General features: G+C 40.2%; 1 protein-coding gene across 2 annotated transcripts; it reads right to left on the bottom strand.

The window, feature by feature from the left end:
* Positions 1 to 130: 130 nt before the first annotated feature.
* Positions 131 to 1,139, bottom strand: LOC133736257 (uncharacterized). Of its 2 annotated transcripts, XM_062163703.1 has the most exons (2): positions 797 to 1,139; positions 131 to 703 (listed from the first exon to the last, which is right to left on the bottom strand). In XM_062163703.1, exons 1-2 carry the CDS (start codon positions 890 to 892, stop codon positions 374 to 376), a joined length of 426 nt encoding a protein of 141 aa, XP_062019687.1. In that variant the 5' UTR covers positions 893 to 1,139; the 3' UTR covers positions 131 to 373. The 2 variants fall into 2 exon arrangements, with proteins under 2 accessions (XP_062019687.1, XP_062019680.1); XM_062163696.1 differs by having other exon boundaries at positions 131 to 1,127.
* Between the last annotated feature and the right edge of the window lie 20,535 nt (positions 1,140 to 21,674).

Genomic DNA, 21,674 nt, shown 5'->3' on the forward strand with positions numbered 1-21,674 from the left:
ACATTCACTTGGGTGGTCTCCAATCAAGATGATTCATACGCAGCTCCTACTTATATTTGTGTTCTCAACATTGGAGCAGATTGCTTCCTTGCACAATTGAACTACTATTGCAACTGCTAAAACCAGAAAATTACGTGGAAACATTCACCCTTGATATAAAAATTATAGGGTACAAAATTGATGGATTGGGGAAGGAGAAATATAGCAGATCACACAAACCAGTAAGATGACAAAATAGAATGAAAACAAGTATAATGTTACAGCAAAGGTCAGAGCTCTACCCTCTCTCAATTCTCAGGGGGAGAAAGGGAAACTTTACCAAACTCTAAACCCTTGAAACCTCCCCCACACCCACCAAAATTAGCAAAGAAATTCAGTCAATGAGGTCAGGGGTAGCATTCCCATTCCTCCTGAAAAGTGCAAAATAGCCCACAACAGCACAAACAGCAGCCACCAAATTACCTTCCTTCAACAAAATCTTGAACACAATCCCAACAATCTCTCTAGTAATCTTCCTGCCTTCGACGACCAAACTCGTCCTGGGCTTCCCGAAGAAGGCCAAGAGAACCACAATCGCAATCCACGTAACCAAAGTGGCGGGCACCATCACAGCCAGCGCTGCAAACATGGAGAGCAGCCCGAAAACAGCGCCGAGGAGCACGGAGGCGTAGAGGGCGGGCCACCCATATGAGGACGGCGAAGGCTGGCCTTGTAATTTGTACCAGGAGAGTAAGGATTTGAGGAAATTCCATGAGCTAGTTAAGAGGATCGCATAGACTAGCACAAAAATACATACCCAGGTTCTCCTTTTGCTCATGATTCCGAGGAACACCAAGTAATACGAGGGCGGCGGCGCCGCTGTGTCTTGTTCTTCCTCACTCTTGTCTGCCATGGAAGTCAACAGTCACCTTCTGTCGGAGTTTTCTAGCTCTCAACGGTAATAATATCTGTGGGCTGTTCTAGGATTTGGGTTTGGTTTCGTGGTTTTCTTGAATGAATCAATCTGGGAATAGATTATGGAAAATTAAGTACTTATCATCTACACCCCAAACAAGGAAAAAATGGAAATTCATTACAGGAGGTGGAAAGCACGCACTTTGAAAGGGCGTGGGAATGGGTCTGCATTTTGTTTTTTTTTTTTTGTGTGTCCTTTCTGTATAACTCTAAAAAGGGAAATTTACCAACCTGGAGAATATTGTGCGAGTGAAGAAAAGCAACTTTTGCATCTCCGTGGGCGACTCAATGACTCGAATGACAATGAGGGTTGCCTCTGTTGAAAGTAAAATGGCAGCATATACTAGGGGACTTCCGACAAGTTTCCCCTGTCTTCCACTATACATTCTTCTTCATCGATCTAGAAGGCTAGAATTCCACAACTACTTAGTAAAGTGAAACTTTACGTGTTGTATCAAGTGAGGTTATGTTTAGAATGCCATTTCATTTTTAGCCATTCTAAAAGCAACTCCTTATTTTTTTAGTTAGATAGAATAACGGTATTTTTGTCTTTTTTATTTTAGAAAGAGTTATTTACTAGTAAGGTAAAGTGTCTCGGTCTAATACCCAACCATAAAGAAATCAGAATTAAAGACCATGCAGTCTTATTTAATTAATGTAGAGTTAAAGCCCTAAAAAAGTTAGAGCAGTTTGCAGGGGTGCTCCAAGCTGAGTTTTGGTCGGTTTGGTGCTTCATTATTTGACACCAGTGTTGGTTGGACATGATTTGTGGGCAGGGACGGCCGCCAGACGGGACGGCAGCGGTGCAAATGGTAGAGGCGACTCCTCTGTTGACTTGGGTTTGGGGGTTTGGGCCTGGGTCTCTAGGCCTGGGCTCATCCTTGGGCTGATGGGGAAGGGGAGTCTTCTTGCTAGGCAAGTGTTGATTTGGGCTTGGGCCTACGGGCTTGGGCTCAGGTCAAGGCAATCTGGGCTCTAATGTATTAGGGTATCGAGCCTGTGTGAGGTTGAGTTAACTTTTATGAGTCTTCAATGACCTTTTTAGTCTCTTGCTTGTACTACAATTGCGTGACATATATATTAAAAAAATTCAAAAAATTTAAAAAAATAGATATTTGCATCTCCAACAACACAATAGAAACATTTTTCATTGCCAGAAAAGATTGTTAGTGACAATCACTAGCAAATAGATATTGTTATTGACATGCTAAGATATATTTATACTAGTGTAACTCAATAACTAGCAATATAAGTAGAAAATAAATATTGTTATTGACGTACTCTCAATAACAAATAAATATCATTACTGACCCTTAATAACAAATAGATTTCTAGTTAATAGATAATACATTTGCATCATCAATTACACAACACGAAATCTGCATTGCCAAAGAAATAAGATTCATGTTCATTTTTCTTCAAGAGAAACCCAAAATAAAGTGAAGTGTGCATCCTAATAAAATATTAGTGACTATTATTAGTGACTTTCAACAAAAAACATTCTCACGAAATCTTACTCCATAAAAAAATTGAGTTCATAACGCATGAATGGATAATGATCATTATGCAGCATGTGTATAATCATGTTAGAAATTGACTTTAATGTCAATATATATCATATACAAACTAACTCAAAACACAATTACTGAACTTTGTGTCAATTCCTCCATGAAACAGTGACCAAACATTCAATGAATGGGCAACCGTAAATCATTTTCACAATAATAATCAAGGAGGCTAGAGCCCAAGACGTGCAATTGGAAGGATTCAGCTTCCAAAAAGGAATCGATTCTAATTGAATAATTACTTAACAAATTATTATAGTTGCATAACTAATCTCAATCGAACTAGGATTCTAAAATCCTAATCGACCTCACTTTGTCTCATCTTTTGGTCAATCTCGTAATCTCTCTCTCTCTCTGAGGACCCACCTCCGATTTCACCATGCAATTCGAGGTGGTCTTGCGGGGCTCACTTTAAAAATAACTCTATCGAAAATTTGGCAGAATCACTCCTAAGAATGTACTACTCAAACCTGTAGAAAATAGAATTTTACACTTCTAAAACCACAATCCATCCTCAATTCCTAGAGCCTACATGCTTCCCACAGTTCACAACCAAACTCCACAATCAAAAATAAAACAATATAAATATGAATCTTCTCAAATATACAATGTACACGAGAAGTTGGTAATCAGAGCAATTTAATTCGCAAGGTGTACAAGGATGTAAAAGTAGGGTAATTATGCGGAAGCTATGATGAAAACTATGCCTCGACTCCAAGTATGCCGGACCACAACTAATCTAGTCTGCAAACTGGGCATTTGAAAATGAATGGCCCAGAAAAAAGCATTTGAAAAATGTTAGCATGAGTGGACAAAAATGATCTTATAAAAATAAAATAAAAAGAAAAATAATGTTGATACTTTTCCATTTAGTACTTTCTCTTAAAAACCATAATTCCTTTTAAAGTAAGTAAAACGAACTCAGTAAATCCGGAATAATACCAGTTTCACCTCACTGGTCAAATCATAAGTATATCAAGGGAAGGAAAAACATCACCATATGAAAACAGCCTACCAAGCTAAAACATGTAATCTCAATACTCCCGTATCTTTGCGCCACCAGGGTAGAGAGGATACTGGATTTTCGTGGTATCACTACTAAGGTGGCTACCACATTACCACGAAGGCAGAAAAGGCTTTCGTGATTCCAGCACGAAGGTGATAGTCACATTGCCACGAAGGCGGGAAAGTATGCTAGCATGTTGTCATAATCACAAATCAAAGTATTGTGATATACAAATAAAAACCACGAAAAAATTCGAATCATCCTTCCAAAGTCTCAATAAAATCAAGAGGCGAAAATCACAATGTCAAATCAATCCGGAATTCATGAATCACAATTAAAACCACCAAAGCAATATTGAAATCATATTTCAAGAATCTCTCAACATTTTTGCAACTTAGAAATATCTCATATTTCATAACCGAAACTCATGTATCGCACTTGGAATCACTGAAACTCGAAAATCATTACAAATCTCAATTTCAACATATTCAACGGAATAGAATAATAATCGCGGGGAAAAGGTATATAGTTTCTCAATTCAAATTCAATTCTACAAAAAGATCTACTAAAATAAGTTGAAACTTATGAAAATAAGACTTCATATCGAAAATAGAATTGCATGTGATTAATTTAAAAGGAAAGTCCACTCATTGGGAAACGATTGTTAGTTGAATTTCACCTCGTGCAAGGCTCTACTTAATGTCCTGTACAAAATGATAATGGGTGAGGCTATTGTCACCCTATAATTTTCTTTGTTCACCCTACTTGCTCATTACACCCTATATTTTCATTTCAATTATTAGATTTACTTATCCAACCCATTTCTCTTTCCAAGAAAATCCTCCATCATATGACATATCAAATTAAAAAAGAAATTTTGTTTAATGAAAATTTCTCATTTAATTTATATCAATTAAAAAGACGTCCTAAAATATATTAAAGTTTCCTAATAAAATCATAATTTGATTTACTTCCATTTTTTTTTATTTTTTTCCATTCAGTTTCAATGTTCGTTTATTTCAATCCATATTAAAAAATTAGTAAGTGCTACTATGAGCAATGAAAAAAAAATTGATTTTTTTTTCGTGCTTTAAATTTTTTACTTTTAGTGTTTATAAAGGTATTATAAAGATTTTGATGAAGTTAACACTAATGGTTTTGTGAATTGAATAACGAATTAATGATGAGGACGCAACAAAAAGATAAAAAAGAAAATTGTATTTCGGATGGAGAAGATGAAGATTAATGTTATCAGAAGAGAAATTAAGTAGTTTTGTATTTAATTAGTTACGTATTTAGTTTTCCTTAAAGATTTAAATTTTAGAAAATTAGTGTACTGTTCAAGTAAAACCCTAATTTGTGTTTAGCCCAAACTCTAGGTTACTTGACCTAGTGGTAATAGGGTTTAATTAGAAGAATCTAGAGATTATCTTTCCTTGTATGATTCAGACTCTATGTATTGTAATCCTTTATATAAAGAGGCCCCTATTATCAATGAGAATACACAACGATTTTCTCTCAGTTTCTGATTCCCTAAAACACTTTATCAGCATGAAACCCTAACCCTGAAACCCTAATTTCGTAGCCCTCAAATTCCAAACTCCACCGCCCCACATATTGAAGCCCTAGCCTCAAGGAACCCAGAACTGGCGGCGGAACTACCGGAACCAGCCGGAAAACCCCTGAACCGGCCGTCAGAAAAATCAGACCGGCCCCTGCCCTGTGCCTGCACCTGCAAGCCCTGCCGAGTAGCTGTCGAGAGCTGTCGACAGCCCCTGCGTGCCCCTGCCGGGTCCTGCAGACATTTACCGAGAACCCTGCACAGGCCTTGCAGAGCCCTGCTGAGACCTGCCGACAGCCCCACACAGGCCCCTGCCGAGACCTGCCGACATCTATCGAGAGCCCTGCACAGGACCTGCCGAGACCTGCCGAAAGCCCCTGCACAAGCCCTGCGTAGCCTCCGCATAGCTTCTACACAGCCCCTACAGCCCCCTGCAGCAGCTCCACACAAGCCCTGCACCGCCCTGCTTAGCTCCGGCCACCAATCTCTGGCCACCTTTCCGGCGACCTCTGGCAACCTCTTTCCGGTCACCTTCGACATCTTTTCCGGTCAAGAATTCCGGCATCTTTTCAAGGTAAACTTTTCTAAAAGTTCCCGTTTTTGAAGTTTTTCAATTTCTTCTTCTTTTTCTCGGGGACTTCCAACATCCCTTCTTCTACCCCCCTTTCTTCTTCATAGGGGAGACCAATAGCCGAACTGTGGGGGTTCGTGCTCACTCCAAGCTTGGAGCTTGTAGAGTCCTCCAAACTTAGAGTTTGTTGAGAAGAAAACGATCGACCACATACATCGTTGTTTCTATCTAATCCAAAACCCCTCTTGGAATCAGATTTTCTTGGAAGCGACTACGCTCAGAAAATCCCTAATTTCTTGGAAGCGACTACGCTCAGAAATTTAATAGTTTTTCGTGGTAGCCTTTTCGCTCCGAAACTAACCCTAATCTTGTGTTGTTGTTTTTTTAGGATGAGTAACCTGAACAAGTTGAACTTTGTTCCACTGGAGACAACTGGCGCTGGATACCATAGGTGGGTCCGAGATGTGCGCCAACATCTTAAGGCTGATGGACTTTTGGGAGCCATCCAAGAGCCTAGTCAGAACGTGCTCTCCGTTGAGCAAGCTACTGCTGTTGAAGCAAAACAAGCTAAAGCCATCATTCTCATGACAAGGCACATGAATGACGCGCTCCAAAGTGAATACCTCAATGAGGAGGACCCAAGAAAGCTATGGGTAGAACTTGAGCAGCGATTTGGCAACGTTCGTGACTCCCTGCTTCCTGATTTAGAAGTGCGATGGCATAGCCTCCGCTTTTGTGATTTCAAGTCTGTGCTTGATTATAACTTGGAAGCTCTTCGTATCAAGTCTCTGATGGAGTTTTGTGGCCAAGCCATAACTGATACGATGTTGATCGAGAAGACTCTCTCTACCTTCCCAGTTTCTGCCCTGATGATTTCAAAGAATTATCGGATTGATGTGAATGCAGGACGTATCACAAGGTTTCATGAGCTCATTGGAGCTATGAACGTAGCTGAAAAGCACGACAATATTCTTGTGAAGAACTATAATGCTAGACCTGTGAGAACTAAGTCTATTCCGGAGTCTAACTATAGTCGCGCCCCCAAGGGAGGACGCAAGGGGCGAAACCCTAAGAGTAGGGACAATTCTGGACGTTCTAGTCCATATTCTCGCCCTAAAGAGGAAGGAAATCACCTAGAGAGGCGTGCACAAAACCGTGGAGGTCAATGTGTGAAGAGAGAGAGAGGCGGAGCCTCCGACCATGGTGGTAACTTCACCAAGAGCAATGGTCGTCCAAATCGCGCCCCAAAGGCGCCTCGATCAAGGGAGCCTGACCATAATGATGTTTGTTTTCAATGTGGATCAACTGAACATTGGGACAAAGCATGTAAAGCACCCCAGAATGTTGCAAACGCATACAAGACGAATCGTGAAGCAAGGGAGGCAAACTACATGGAACAAGAAGATCAAGATGGCAATCTGGATCTAAGGGTGGAAGACTACTGATAGGAGCATAATGTGCGACGATATTAATGAGTATATGCCCATTTTAGCCTTGTTTCTCCCTTTAGTTTCGTGTTTTGAGTCATTGAGTCGTTTTTAGAGTCTTGTAGAGTGTTTGGTGTGAAATAGGCGGAAAACACAAAATTCATGAAAAATCCTAGCTGGATCAGGATTCCTCACTATCGACTGTTTTTGCGGTCTTTACATTTTAATTCCCTTTATTTTCTCTAGAAAATTCTGATATTCTCCTGCTTGTTGTAGGAAACCTTGGCTGGTGGAACTCTTGGAAACAACAACGATGGAGTCATAAAATAAAGCATTTAAGACATTTGACCAAGCAATGAAGAAGGGAAATAAAGGAGAAAGACGTTTTCAGTTGGAGAATAAAGGAGAAAGACGTTTTCTCAGTTGGGGAATAAAGGAAAAAGATGTTTCACCTGGAAAATAAATAAAGGAGAAAGATGTTTCAGCTTGTTAAAAGACCCCATTATGAGAGGAATTAAGGCCATAAAGGAGACGTTTCAGTTGGGAAATTAAAGGAATTATGATGCAATCCCATCCGTCCAATGATGAAGGGTATGATCGACAAAAGCCAACCAATGCTGCCCTATAAATAGGCAATGTCCAGAACAGAATTATCATCACTTCCCGGCCTATCACTTCCTAGCCAAGATCACTTCCTTGCCTATCACTTCCCGGCCTATCACTTCCTGGCCAAAAACTTTTCCGAGACTCTGCCCAATTTACTCCTTAAACTTCCATCACTCACAAGACCGTGACCACCATCCATCCATCATTCTACGAAGTTCTTAGGCGCTGAGTCAAGGACGTTCCACCACCATAGCAGAGACGAGTTCATCACCTTGTTGCCAAGCCGCTGAGGAAAGCTTCAAAGTGTAACTATGACTCTACTTACAATTTTTGTTTCGGTTGTGTGGGTTTGGATTTGCGAGTTGTGTAATTGGAGACATGAGATTTTCAGAATATTTTTATTAATATTTTTGAGATTTTCAGTTTATTATTGAGTTAATTTCGAGAATTCTTTGATGATGCATGTCACAATCTTGTGCCCTTTTACGTGTTTAGGTAATTCTCAGAGTTAGGTTAATAAGTTTGCATGCTAGAATCACGCTGAGTATTCTTGTGTGTTTGCTTAATTTGCCAAGGTTAATTGTTATTTGTTAAGGCGCTGAGTTAAACAAGTAGCAATTAGTTCTAAAAAGTGGTAAAAATCATGCTTTAATGATTAAACGATTCTGGAAATTACGTGTTAAATTCTATGTGTAATGGTTAATTTGCACGTGTGAGTTGATTCGAGGGTTAGATAATACTATTAGTTAAGAGAATTACGCTGAGTGTTTTCGAAAATTAGTAGTATTAGGCTTGGTAAGGACTTTTCCGATCCAAGCCTACATTAGAACGAATCAGATAAATGGATTGATCCGCTGAGGCTTTTCATTTGGGCTCTTATCTATGCATTCAAGATGGACACGTTTTTGTAGCATGTTGAAATGAATTTTCTGTTTTTACACTTAGTAATTTCTGAGTGGTATTGGTCTAGGTTAGGGAAGTCGATCATTGTATATAGGTTTATTTGTTTCGTTTTTATTTTAAGTAGATTAGGAACCAAATCTCAAAACCCCCATTTTATTCTTTTATTTGTTAATTGACCTTTTTGTGTAGGTGTACCCTACAATCCCCGGACTGAACGATCCCTGCTTATCCTATACTGACAACTACATTTTGCAGGGTTAAATTGTGAGGCTATTTTAGCCGCATCAACTACAAGGATCAAGACCCAGAAACTGGAAATTTTGATTAAGTCTTTTTATTTTCCAAGAGATGTAGGCAATTGCCATATTATTTTTGTAGTAGATGCCAATGGTATTAATCTTTCTTCAAAGTAGGCGTACTCAATGTAAGTGTGATGTCTAGGAAGGTTTTGAGATAAGTGGTACTTAAGCGAGCTTTGCTCCACCGACATCTCTCTACTAACCTGGTCACATTTGCATTGTAATTACCGAAAGGAGTTAGACGCCTACCATTGTTTTGCATTAGCTAATTTATTGGATTAGATTTTCTTTGATCAAAGAAACAATGACATAATTCCGTTTGGCTTATTAATAAAAGTTGAGTTCTTTTCTTTATGACTCCTTTTTTTTTAATTATGAGCTTTTCTTTTTGGAATGGATGCACTTCAATGTCTTGCGGATAGTGCGACTACGCACACCATTCTACGACATAGGCAATTATTCTTAGAGATGTTGCCTACATACTCCTCTGTGACTACGATGGCTGGGCCATCAGGTTTAGTTCAAGGACATGGAATGACCCAATTCCTATTGCCAAATGGCACATTGATTAAAGTCACTGAAGCTCTCTACGCTCCTAAGGCAAATCGAACCTTATTGAGCTTCAAAGATATAAGAGCCAACGGATTCCATGCGGAAACGCATAATGAGAACGGAAAAGAGTTCCTTTGCATTACCTCTAATGATTGCGGACAAAAGCGCATCTTAGAGAAACTTATGTGTCAGTCTAGTGGACTTTATGTCACTACAATTCGACCTATTGAATCCAATAATGTCATAAGAGAAGATCTCTTGGATTCAGACACATATTGGCTTTGGCATGACCGACTAGGACATCCTGGTCGTGATATGATACTCCATATACTAAAGACTTCACACGGACATCCATTCTTCAAAGTGAGAAGAAGTAAGAATCGAAAGTTGATTCCTCGACTTAGCAAGACCGCAACAATTGTAGCATCTGGCGCTGCAGCCATCTTGGGGCGCCATAGGGCCACCCAAGTCCCATGTGATGACTCCACCAAAGGCACCAACCATGAGCATGACGCCATGGTTGTTCCTCCTAATAGCCATGACGCCATAATTACCAATTCCCACGGCTCCAACGCCATGATGGGAGATGTAGTCACACACTTTGCTTCTAATAGCGCTACAAACGCTCAGGCCCAACCAAAATCCTCATTGGTTGCTTCTAAGGCCCCTCGCTCATTTTGCAAAGCCTGTTCCTTTGGGAAATTAGGACCGAGACCGTCCTACGCAAAAGATCCTAAAATACTCATTCCGTTCTAACAGAGAATCCAAGGGGATATCTGTGGACCAATTCAACCATCATGCGGACCTTTTAAATACTTTATGGTATTGGTTGATGCGTCGACACGCTGGTCACATGTCGCGTTGTTGTCCACTCGAAATGCTGCTTATGCTAAACTCCTTGCCCAGATTATCCGTCTACGGGCTCACTACCCTGACCATCCAATTAAGTCAATTCGACTTGATAATGCTGGGGAGTTTACATCGAAAACGTTCGATGACTATTGCATGTCACTGGGGATTGATGTAGAGCATCCAGTTCCCCATGTTCATACCCAAAATGGTCTCGCAGAAGCCGCTATCAAACGACTACAGATGATAGCACGGACATTGGTTATGCGCACCAATCTCCCTATTTCTGCTTGGGGATATGCAATATTGCATGCAGCGACGTTAATTCGTCTACGACCCACTGCAACCCAATCTTACTCTGCGTTACAGCTAGTGACTAGGTACGAGCCTGATATCTCGCACTTACGCAATTTTGGGTGTGTCATTTATGTGCCTATTACGCCGCCACAGCGTACTAAGATGGGTCCACAACGACGAATGGGCATCTATGTGGGCTATGAATCTCCAACTATCATCCACTATCTTGAACCCTTGACAGGCAATCTCTTTACCGCTAGATTTGAGAATTGTCACTTTGATGAGACAGTATTCCTGTCGTTAGGGGGAGATAAGAACACAGATGTTTAACAGGAACGACAGGAATTGTCGTGGTCTGTCCCCACTATGTCTCATCTCGATCCCCGTACCGTACAGTCCGAACTTGAAGTACGAAGAATAATCGAGCTCCAGAACGTAGCAGACACCCTGCCTGATGCGTTTTCTGATGTTGCCAAAGTGACGAGATCACATGTGTCAGCTGCAAACGTGCCTGCAAGGATCAATGTCCCAAATACTGGACATAACGCCACTCCTGTGAAACCAGGAGATGGCGACATTGCCCAACATGGCAATGATGTGGCGTCTATGGCCGCAGGTCCCGCAAGGAAGCGCGGTAGACCAATTGGTTCGAAGGATACTCGCCCTAGAAAGAGAGCGAATGAGGCACAAACAAATCATTTGATCATCGATACTCAAAATCCGTCCCATGAGAATGTTCCGGATTATGGTTATGTCTAAGAGACATCATTGGGGGACGCCTCAATGTCAGAACCAATCCCTGAGAACGTAGAGATCTCTGTAAATTACACTAGTGTACATAGGACGTGGGAAAGAAACTCCATCATCATTGATGATGTATTCGCGTATTCAGTGGCGCGTGAGATTATTGAGACCGATGACATCGAACCACGCTCCGTTGATGAATGCCAACTTAGAGCTGATTGGCCAAAATGGAAAGATGCGATCCAGGCAGAACTTGATTCTCTAGCGAAAAGAAAGGTATTTGGCAAAGTTGTACCAATACCGCTCAACACCAAACCAGTTGGTCACAAATGGGTATTCGTTAGAAAGCGTAATGAGAGAAACGAGATTGTAAGGTACAAAGCTCGCCTTGTGGCGCAAGGCTTCTCACAACGCCCTGGAATCGACTACGAGGAGACCTATTCTCCCGTAATGGACGTCATAACGTTCTGATACCTTGTCAGTTTGGTAGTTTCCGAAAAACTGAATATGCAGCTTGGTAGTTTCCGAAAAACTGAATATGCAGCTTATGGATGTGGTTACTGCGTATCTATATGGGGATCTAGATACAGAGATATATATGAAGATTCCAGATGGAATTCACCCAAATCAAGTGGCTCTAAACCACGGAACGCGTTTGCTATAAGGTTGAAATGCTCACTATATGGATTGAAACAATCCGGACGGATGTGGTATAGCTGTCTAAGTGACTACTTGATTGGTAAGAGATATGTCAACAATGAACTATGCCCATGTGTGTTCATAAAAAGGACAAGTTCCGGATTTGCAATAGTAGTGGTTTATGTCGATGACATGAACATAATTGGCACCCTTAAAGAGTTAAGGGAAACCGCTGAACACTTAAAATCCGAGTTTGAGATAAAAGATCTTGGGAAAACACGGTTTTGCCTCGGTTTAGAACTTGAGCACCGTAGAGATGGTATCCTGATTCATCAATCAGCTTATACCCAAAAGATGCTTAGGCGGTTCAACACTGATAAGATTAAGCCTTCAAGCACCCCAATGGTCGTCCGTAGTCTTGATCCAAAGAAGGATCCATTTCGTCCAAAAGATGACGATGAAGAAGTGCTAGAGGCAGAAGTCCCCTACCTAAGTACAATAGGCGCATTATTGTACTTAGAACAATGCACAAGACCGGATATCTCATTCGTTGTAAACTTGCTAGCTAGATATAGCTCTGCGCCAACACGACGCCATTGGACTGGTGTTAAAGATATCTTTTGATACCTAAGTGGTACGATCGATATGGGCTTGTTCTATCCCTACAGAGAGAAGATGGATTCGGACCCATCAAGTGTCAAGGACGCCATACATGGTGGATTGCGTCCCCTCTCCCCATCCCAAAACGATATAAGTGTTTTGGAAGGTTTTGCTGATGTTGGGTACCTCTCTGACCCACACAAAGGTCGCTCCCAAACTGGCTATGTATTCACCATGGGAAAGACCACGATATCTTAGAGGTCTACAAAGCAGACCTTAGTCGCTACCTCTTCGAATCATGCAGAGATTATTGCTCTTCACGAAGCAGTTCGTGAATGTATATGGCTTCGATCCATAGTTACGCATGTTCGAAGCAATTGTGGTTTGAAGTCTACCACAGATGAGCCAACAAGAATTTATGAGGATAATGCTGCTTGCATTGAACAAATGAAGCAAGGCTACATCAAAGGCGACAACACCAAGCATATATCGCCCAAATTCTTCTACAATCAGCAACAACAGAAGCTCCTCAAGATCAAAGTGAACCAGGTTCGATCTGAGGACAATGAGGCAGACTTGTTTACTAAGTCATTGCCCAAATCCACGTTCGAGAAACTTGTGGCAAGAATTGGCTTGCCGAAATTATCTGAACTCCCATGATCGTAGTCATCAGGGGGAGGCGCAGACATCAGGGGGAGATGTCTACGTGTTCACCTCGAAACGTGAAGGGTGTGTTGTGCTCTTTTTCCCCTTCGACCGAGGTTATTTTTGTCTCACTGGGTTTTTGTTACTCGGCAAGGTTTTTAACGAGGCAACGAGAGAAGCACCGCGTTTGGGCAACACAAGGGGGAGTGTTCAAGTAAAACCCTAATTTGTGTTTAGCCCAAACTCTAGGTTACTTGACCTAGTGGTGGGTTTAATTAGAAGAATCTAGAGATTATCTTTCCTTGTATGATTCAGACTCTATGTATTGTAATCCTCTATATAAAGAGGCCCCTATTATCAATGAGAATACACAGCGATTTTCTCTCAGTTTCTGATTCCCTAAAACATGTACTTATTAATCATTTTGCATTTGGGTAATATAGTCTTTCAATAATTCAAATATTTGTAGGGTGAACAAAGAAAATGGTTGGGTGACAATAGCCGCACCCGATGATAATTCACAAACGACCAATCAGAGGATCAAAAACTAAACCCAAATTCAAAACGAAACCTCCAAAATCCCCTTGCTAATAATTCCTCGGAAATTATGAAAATATGAAATCACATTGAAATTGGTTACATACCTGATAGAAGCATATTAATGCGGCGTTTTAATAATTAACTCCTCATATTTTGCTTAGTTATTTCCTTTACTTAATCATTTTAAATTTAGTTTCTATTTTCTAGGTACATCGGAGAGAAGAGGTAAAAGAGCAGAAATGAGCGTAAATGAAGGATAAGTCATTTTAGAAACTTTCCTCTTTCATTTTAGGAAATATTTCCTATTTTGTTTTAGGCAACTTTCTTCCTTTGAACTTTCCTATTTCTGATTTTCTTGTTTTAAAGAGAGTCCATCCCATTGAGAACTCTTGAGTGATGAAATCAAGGAAACATAAAGGATAAGATGAAGCACAAAAATAAGGAGGAAATCAAGGAGTTTTCATTCACATAAATTCTTCTTATTTCGTGGAGATAAAAGGGGAGTGTTCATAGTCAATATTTATTCCTAATTATCTTATTTTTTATATGAGCAAAAATGGCTCTGCTAGGGTTGCTCTCCAGCCGCCCTTGGCCTCTCCTCCATCACAGATGGAGATCTATTCCGATCTCCTTTTCATCGGACCTATTGCGCGTGCCTGCTGCTATCTCCTCCAAGAGACCAAGGCCAAGGCTAGGCTTTTCACCTATCTCCTTGTTCTTTCACTCTCAATCTGCTTATGGAGCTCCAAGTGTTTCGCTAGGGACTGCAGATCGATCCTTGTCGTGGTGGACTGAGGCGTCAAGGCGAGGTAGATGTTCTTACCCAATTAGAGCCCGCTTGAAATCGTCGCTGTCGACCAAAGATTTGGGCTCCATGGAGGCTGTGCAGATGAGAGACTTTGCTTGGGCGCTGCCGGCGGTGAAGCAAGAAGAGGCCAGCCTGCGATCTGTAGCTCTGGTGATGAGCGGCTATGCTCATAGCTGGAGGAATACGGCGGCGGCAGGGGTCACGCTATCGGCGCCGGAGTTTTCTAGTTTGGCGGATCAGTTTCCTCCTCCAACCTTATCGTTGATCTGGTTCCGACCAGTTTCAACGTTCCATGGCATGGGCTGGGGAGTCCTAATGGTGCAACTGACCTTGTGGTTGCACTTGAAGCTTTTCGATATGGTGGTCATCGTAGCGGCCGGTGGCGGGGCAGTCCGTGGCATGGGGCTGCTGGGTCATGACTGCGCGACGCCAAGATTAGCTGGGCCTTTTGGGCTTGCTTACTCCTTTTGGGGCTGGGATGAGGTCTTTGGGCCTTGTCTTGGGCCTCATGAGAAGTGGATCAGCCTTCTAGAGTCGGGTCTCATTTAAGTTTTTATGTACTTAGCCTATTTACTTGTCTTTGGTAACATAGTTTATAGGCTTTCTTGAATAAGTGAGCATTGGTACCGTCAAATGATCGGATCTAATCTATGTATCGCTGTGGTATACCACAAACTCTTTATCTACCCTGAGATGGTAGAGGGAGGATATGTAATGGTCCTTTCTGGCCTGAGTCTATTAATATATCAACATGATATTCTTCAAAAAAAATTATCTTATTTTTTATTGATTATAGACTCCAATTAATTTCTGATTTTTCTTGATTATAGGAGTTCGTTGTGAGCACAAATCTTGCAAGAAGAAATTAGTGCAATTCAAAGGAGAGGAATAAGGGATGTATCTGGTCACTATTCAAGGAATATACCATGAGTCATTAAGGGGAAAAGATATCAGAAAATTCAAAACTCTGTCATGAGAAAATCAAGGAAATTTGGAGGAGAAATCACCTCTAGATGATTGGCCATGATTGCATCACAAGAAAGGAGGATTCCACTATAAATAGCAGCAATTCTTGAAGCCAAAATCACACCACTTCTCCCATAATTCTAAACACAAAAATTCTCTCCATTCTCTAGTCTTTAGAAGCTCTGCGGCTCAACCAAGGAGGAGAAGAAGTCATGCACACAAAAATTCTCTCCATTCTCTAGTCTTCATCAAGATCCTAGCCGCCATCCACCCTTGTGTCGTCCCTAGATGATTGCTTGCTTTCAAGGATTTTCAAGTTCTTTGTCTCAAGGCTTTGTCATTCATCATTCACGGTGTATTTCGTACTTTCTTTTGTTTTTCTTTGTTTGATTTGTAGAGTTATGAATTATAGTTAACATGACGTTAAGGGCAAAGTTCAAAGCCCGTTTATTTGTTTTGAAATAAAGTTGCAATTTCTATATGTTGATTTATATGTTGCTTATGTGAGATTGTTTGATTGATTTTGGATTACAGAAATCTTTTATATGTTTATGTTCTTTGGTGGCCAACTTAGGATATATGCATGTAATTGGAGCTAGATTTAGGTAAACAATTCACCTAATAGTTTTGTGATCCTAAATCATAAGTAGTAAAGGCTTTGGATAAACTTCGAAATCAATGAAGGAGGATTGCAAATAGATGAACTTTTTCATACTAGGTTGTGCACTTTGGTTGACATCATTTCTTTGTTCTTCATGCGTTGAATGTGTTCTTGATTAGCTAGCTTTCTAGACTATGATTGCATGTTCAATAGGTTTAATTTAGGTGCTTTCACTTATATTAAACATTCAAGGAAAGTAAAAAATGGGAAATCGTTTGCTTATTAACGTTTCACATGGTCAACTTCTTTCTCATGACATAGAAAATCAACTATAGGATTTGTGATTGGATTTCATTCATATGGAAGTGGTTTTGATCTTTGTTTGTTCTTCATGCGTTGAATGTGTTCTTGATTAGCTAGCTTTCTAGACTATGATTGCAAGTTCAATAGGTTTAATTTAGGTGCTTTCACTTATATTAAACATTCAAGGAAAGTAAAAAATGGGAAATCGTTTGCTTACTAACGTTTCACATGGTTAACTTCTTTCTCATGACATAGAAAATCAACTATAGGATTTGTGATTGGATTTCATTCATATGGATGTGGTTTTGATCTTTGTTCCTTGCGTTCCACCCTTGTATATGTGTTTTAGGTTTTTATTTTTATTTATTTTAGTTGATGTAGGCGTGTGTAGCGATTGTTTTTGGGCTTAGAAAAGCTGGGCCGCTTCCTGTCTCTTATCAGCAATGCGCCACGGGTCTGATTTCCTTTTTTTTTTCTTTTCTTCTTTTTTTTCTCTTCTAGGCCGCAGGGCCTGCTTAATTTGCTTTTTGTTTCTTTTGGGCCGGATCTTTTCTATGGGCCCGGATACCACTTTTTTTTTTTTTTTTTTAATTCTGTTGTTGTTGGGCCGGGTCCTTTTTTTCTTTCTTTTTTCTCTTCTCCGCGTGTTCTTCCTTCTGGTGGCTATCGATCTGTGCAGTGCGGGGGCTGCTGATGCGGGGGCACGGGGCTGCTGATGCGGAGGCACGGGGCTGCTGATACAGGCGGCTGAGCAGACGCCGCGGGGTTGGCTAGGCGAGGCCCGGGTGGGGCTGCAGGCTGCAGGCTGCAGGCGGGATCTGCAGGTGTCGGGGCTGGGTTGCAGCGTCGGTGCAGATGGATTAGGCTGCTGCTGCAAGGGTGCTGGGTTTCTGCTGCAGGCGATTGAGCAGACGCGGATGGGGAGGGCTGCGCAGGTGCGCGGTCTGATCGTCCAGACCAAGGCCTCGTGGTCGGGAAGGATGAGGCCGGCTGTGGAGGGTTGCAAGGATGGGTTTTGGTTTCTGAGGCCGGGTCTTATGCAAGGCCGATCTGAAATTTTGTTTTTTTAGTTGGTGGCGGCAGGAAAAAGTAAGAAAAAAAGTTTTTTTTCTTCTAGGGTTTTGGTTTTTTCGACGGGAAGAAGAAAGAAACTAGAAAACTAGGTTTTTTTTCTTGGCTATTGGCTCTGAGCGTGCTGATAACGTGTAAAAGTAAAATGACAATTAGAATTGGTCTACTCATTTCATTTCATAGTCCCTTTATATAGGGAGAGAATTACAACGGAAATATCAATTACAATGATGACATTAAATGCTGATTGATCTGTAATCGTGTTGATTGATGGTAATCACTGATTCCTTGATTCCCTCTCCGTCAGTCGCTTTGACGAAGGCACACAATATGTTTTTCCTTTAACACTTTTTACATTAACTTGTATTTATTTTTATTCTTTGTTTTACTTTTGTAAATAATATTTTATATCTATATTAATTCTTTATTTGTTTTTGCAATTACAGGTGTACCCTCAATCCCCGGCTAGAACGATTCCTACTTATTCTATACTGACAACTACATTTTGCAGGGTTAAATTGCGCGCTTCTTTCTAGCGTATAAATTTTTGGCGCCTTTGCCGGGGATTGAAAAATAACTTGTTTTTGTTTATAATTGTTGTATAAACTGTTTGAAACTTAGTGTAAATTAACTAGGATGTTATTTATATTGTTGAACACGAGTTTTAATTGTAAGTTGTAAATTGAATGGAATAGGTGAAGTCTCTTTTGTTAATATTGGCCTAAACCCCTTATTGGTACCTAGTTCAGGTCCCTTAAGGTTGAGGGCAGTCTTTATTAACACTTGTTGAACTGTCTTCACACTGATGACCTTTTTAATCTCAGTAAGTATAGCCTATGTGGAATGATGTCTAGGAAGGGGACAACGTTCATGACAGGTTTTTGAATCCAGAAGTGCTTCCAAATGAGCCTAAACCGCTATGTGGGAGTAGCTCATGCCAAAATGGATTTTGTCTCTCGTGGTCGCCCTCCCCTACCTGACCATTTCAGTAAGGTTACCCAAAGGATGTGAAAGGGAGTTTGTGTCTAGGCGACTATACTGGGAGTTTGTGTCAAGATGCAAAAGTACTTCCCCCAAACGTACGCAAGTAACTCCTACACTTACAGTTGATCAAGTTACTCGTCCAGTACCACTAGTTCTAGTTCCACCAATTTCTGAAGAAACTGATGGATAAACCAAGATCAAGAAGAAGAACAGTTCACTTGTCTGGCAGCATTTTGACATGTTGAAGAATCCAGATGGCAGCTTCATGAAGCCATCTCATTCAAGATGCAAAAGTACTTCCCCCAAACGTACGCAAGCAACTCCAAAAGTAATGATACAACAGCAATGCGGACACATGTGCTCTATCAGTGCATGAAGTTGCCTATAAATGTCCCAAACAATAAGCAAAAGTACCTAACATTTAATTATGCTGAAAGTGGAGGTAACTACTTAATTGTTGTTGCTTATGATAAGGTGACCAACAGGCTAGCTTAATTGGTGGTTTGTGATGAACTGCCATTTTCTTTTGTTGACAATGATGGGTTTAAAGAGTTCATGCAGGTGACTCAGCCTCAATTTTGAATTTTTACCCCCCAAACTTTCCAATTTCAATCAGCCGTGTCCAATTTCTCCAATTTCGTCTAAATTGGATGTTAACTCTGACGATCGGACTCACCTTGAGGGCTAAAATGGTCATTTCAAGATAAAAAAAAAAATTTCCTTTTTTTTTTTTTTTAATTTTGTCTTCAACCTATACACCACAAGTTATAATAGGTTTATAAAAACTAAAAAGATACTCTAGGTGGTTGAAAGCCGCTCGCTGGTCTACTATATTTGTGATATATCTCCGATAAAATGAAGAAATATCTGTAAAAAATAATTTTACACTTTATCTGTAAATAAATATCTGTATATCCCCAATAAAGTGAAGAAATATATGTGTAAAATCATTTTTGGTCTACGATATTTGTGATATATCTCTGATAAAGTGAAGAATTTTAGGATATATCCCCAATAAAGTGAAGAAATATCTGTAAAAAATAATTTTACACTTTATCTGTAAATAAATATCTGTAAAAAATGATTTTACAGAGATATTTCTTCACTTTATTGGGGATATACAGATATTTACAGATAAAGTGTAAAATCATTTTTTACAGATATTTCTTTACTTTATTGGGGATATATCCTAAAATTCTTCACTTTATTGGAGATATATCACAAATATCGTAGACCAAAAATGATTTTACACAGATATTTCTTCACTTTATTGGGGATATACAGATATTTATTTACAGATAAAGTGTAAAATTATTTTTTACAGATATTTCTTCACTTTATTGGGGATATATCCTAAAATTCTTCATCTTATCGGAGATATATCACAAATATCGTAGACCAGCGAGTGGCTTTCAACCACCTAGAGTATCTTTTTAGTTTTAAAAATCTATTATAACTTGTGGTGTATAGGTTGAAGACAAAATTTAAAAAAAAAAAACAAAAAAAGGATTTTTTTTTTTTATTATCTTGAAATGACCATTTTAGCCCTCAAGGTGAGTCCGATCGTCAGAGTTAACATCCAATTTAGACGAAATAGGAGAAATTTGACACGGCTGATTGAAATTGGAAAGTTTGGGGGGTAAAAATTCAAAATTGAAAGTAGAGAGGGTGAATTGATGACACCCCCAAACCTCAAGGGGGTAAACTGAAATTAATCCTAAAGAAAATTAAGTTGCATAAAATAAAATAAACAAATAAAAATGTAGAGACTAAATCAATGAGAAGAATAGAGACTTAGGCATCGCACCTAACTTACTCATGCACAAAATGTAACCCATATTTAATGTAATAACATGCTTTGATAAATTTCCCCTTAGTGCTTTGATGAAGCTACCAAGAAACCAACTAGTCATGTAATTTAACAATCTCTTCCGAAGCAAAGCTAAATTACACAACCTTTATACCATTCAAATCTTCCGGATCCTAAATGGCCTATGGTGTCGTGAGCCTAAATTCTTCCGGAACCTAAACTCACAACATCATGCTTTAATTTCAAGGTAAGAAATTCAAGAAACTTAGTTCTTCCCGTAGGAATAAGCTAAGCCACCACCTATTTAGCTACACATGCTCACGAAATCAAGAGTTTATCAAGTTCATGTTTCCGATTCATTGATTTCCTAAAGCATGATTCTAGGTGATAAATCTATAAACACACTTAGAATACATGAAAGTATAGTAGCCAAAAGATTCAAAACATGCATAAACATCAAAACACATGGAAATTTACATTATTTGCACATAAGTTTAGCGAGGGCAAGCCCTAACCTCAAATCCAATTACTCACAACACATGCTATTACAAATAAGACTAAATACTTGTTACTTCTCAAACTTTGCCCTAAAAAACAGTTTAGTCCATCACCTTTTAAATTAAACTGGATAGTCCTTATTCTTTGCAAATCTCACACAACAGGTCTAAAATGACATTTATACCCCTCACTTCCTTTTTTTATATATTTTTTTATTTTTCTCTCTTTTTTTTATTTTACTCTCTCTCTCTCTCTCTCTTTCTCTCTCTCGCTCACCTTCTTCCTCTTCTCTTCCACAACGACGGCCCCACGCCATTCTCCGATGGGCCACTCCACCCAAAACGACGCCGCACTCCTCTCCAACCTCGGCATCGGACCCCACTCCACCCAAAACGAGATCGAGACTCCGCGCCGGCGACATCGACGTTCTTCTGCAACCCGACTCTCTCCAAACGCCATCTCTCTCTCTCTCTATCATCCTTCTCAACCCGACGCCTCCAATTCTGATCGACAAGGCCCAGCCTCGATTCCAGACCCGAAGACGATTTTGGTGACCGGCAACAGAGGAAGAGGATCCACATCGCCGGAAGATGATTTTGGTGACCGGATGCCGATGGTCGAGAACTCTGTCCCCGATTCGTCGTCAGGGTCAACGTCGTCGTTTGGGATTGGAGAGCCCGGATGTCATTTGGGACGGTTGGTCTATTCCCTCTGGTGCTCGACCCAGGACCTCCGGCGCTAGACCTCCGGTGTTCGACCCAGCTTTCCGGCGCTCGACTCAGGCCAGTGGCAGAGGAGAATGATAAACCAGGTGCCCAGAGCTTTTCTTTGGGTGCCCAAAGCAATTATTATTATTTTTTTTTTTTTTTCTTTTT

Source organism: Rosa rugosa, chromosome 1 (assembly GCF_958449725.1).
Source record: "Rosa rugosa chromosome 1, drRosRugo1.1, whole genome shotgun sequence".
In the NCBI taxonomy this organism is placed as follows: Eukaryota; Viridiplantae; Streptophyta; class Magnoliopsida; order Rosales; family Rosaceae; genus Rosa; species Rosa rugosa.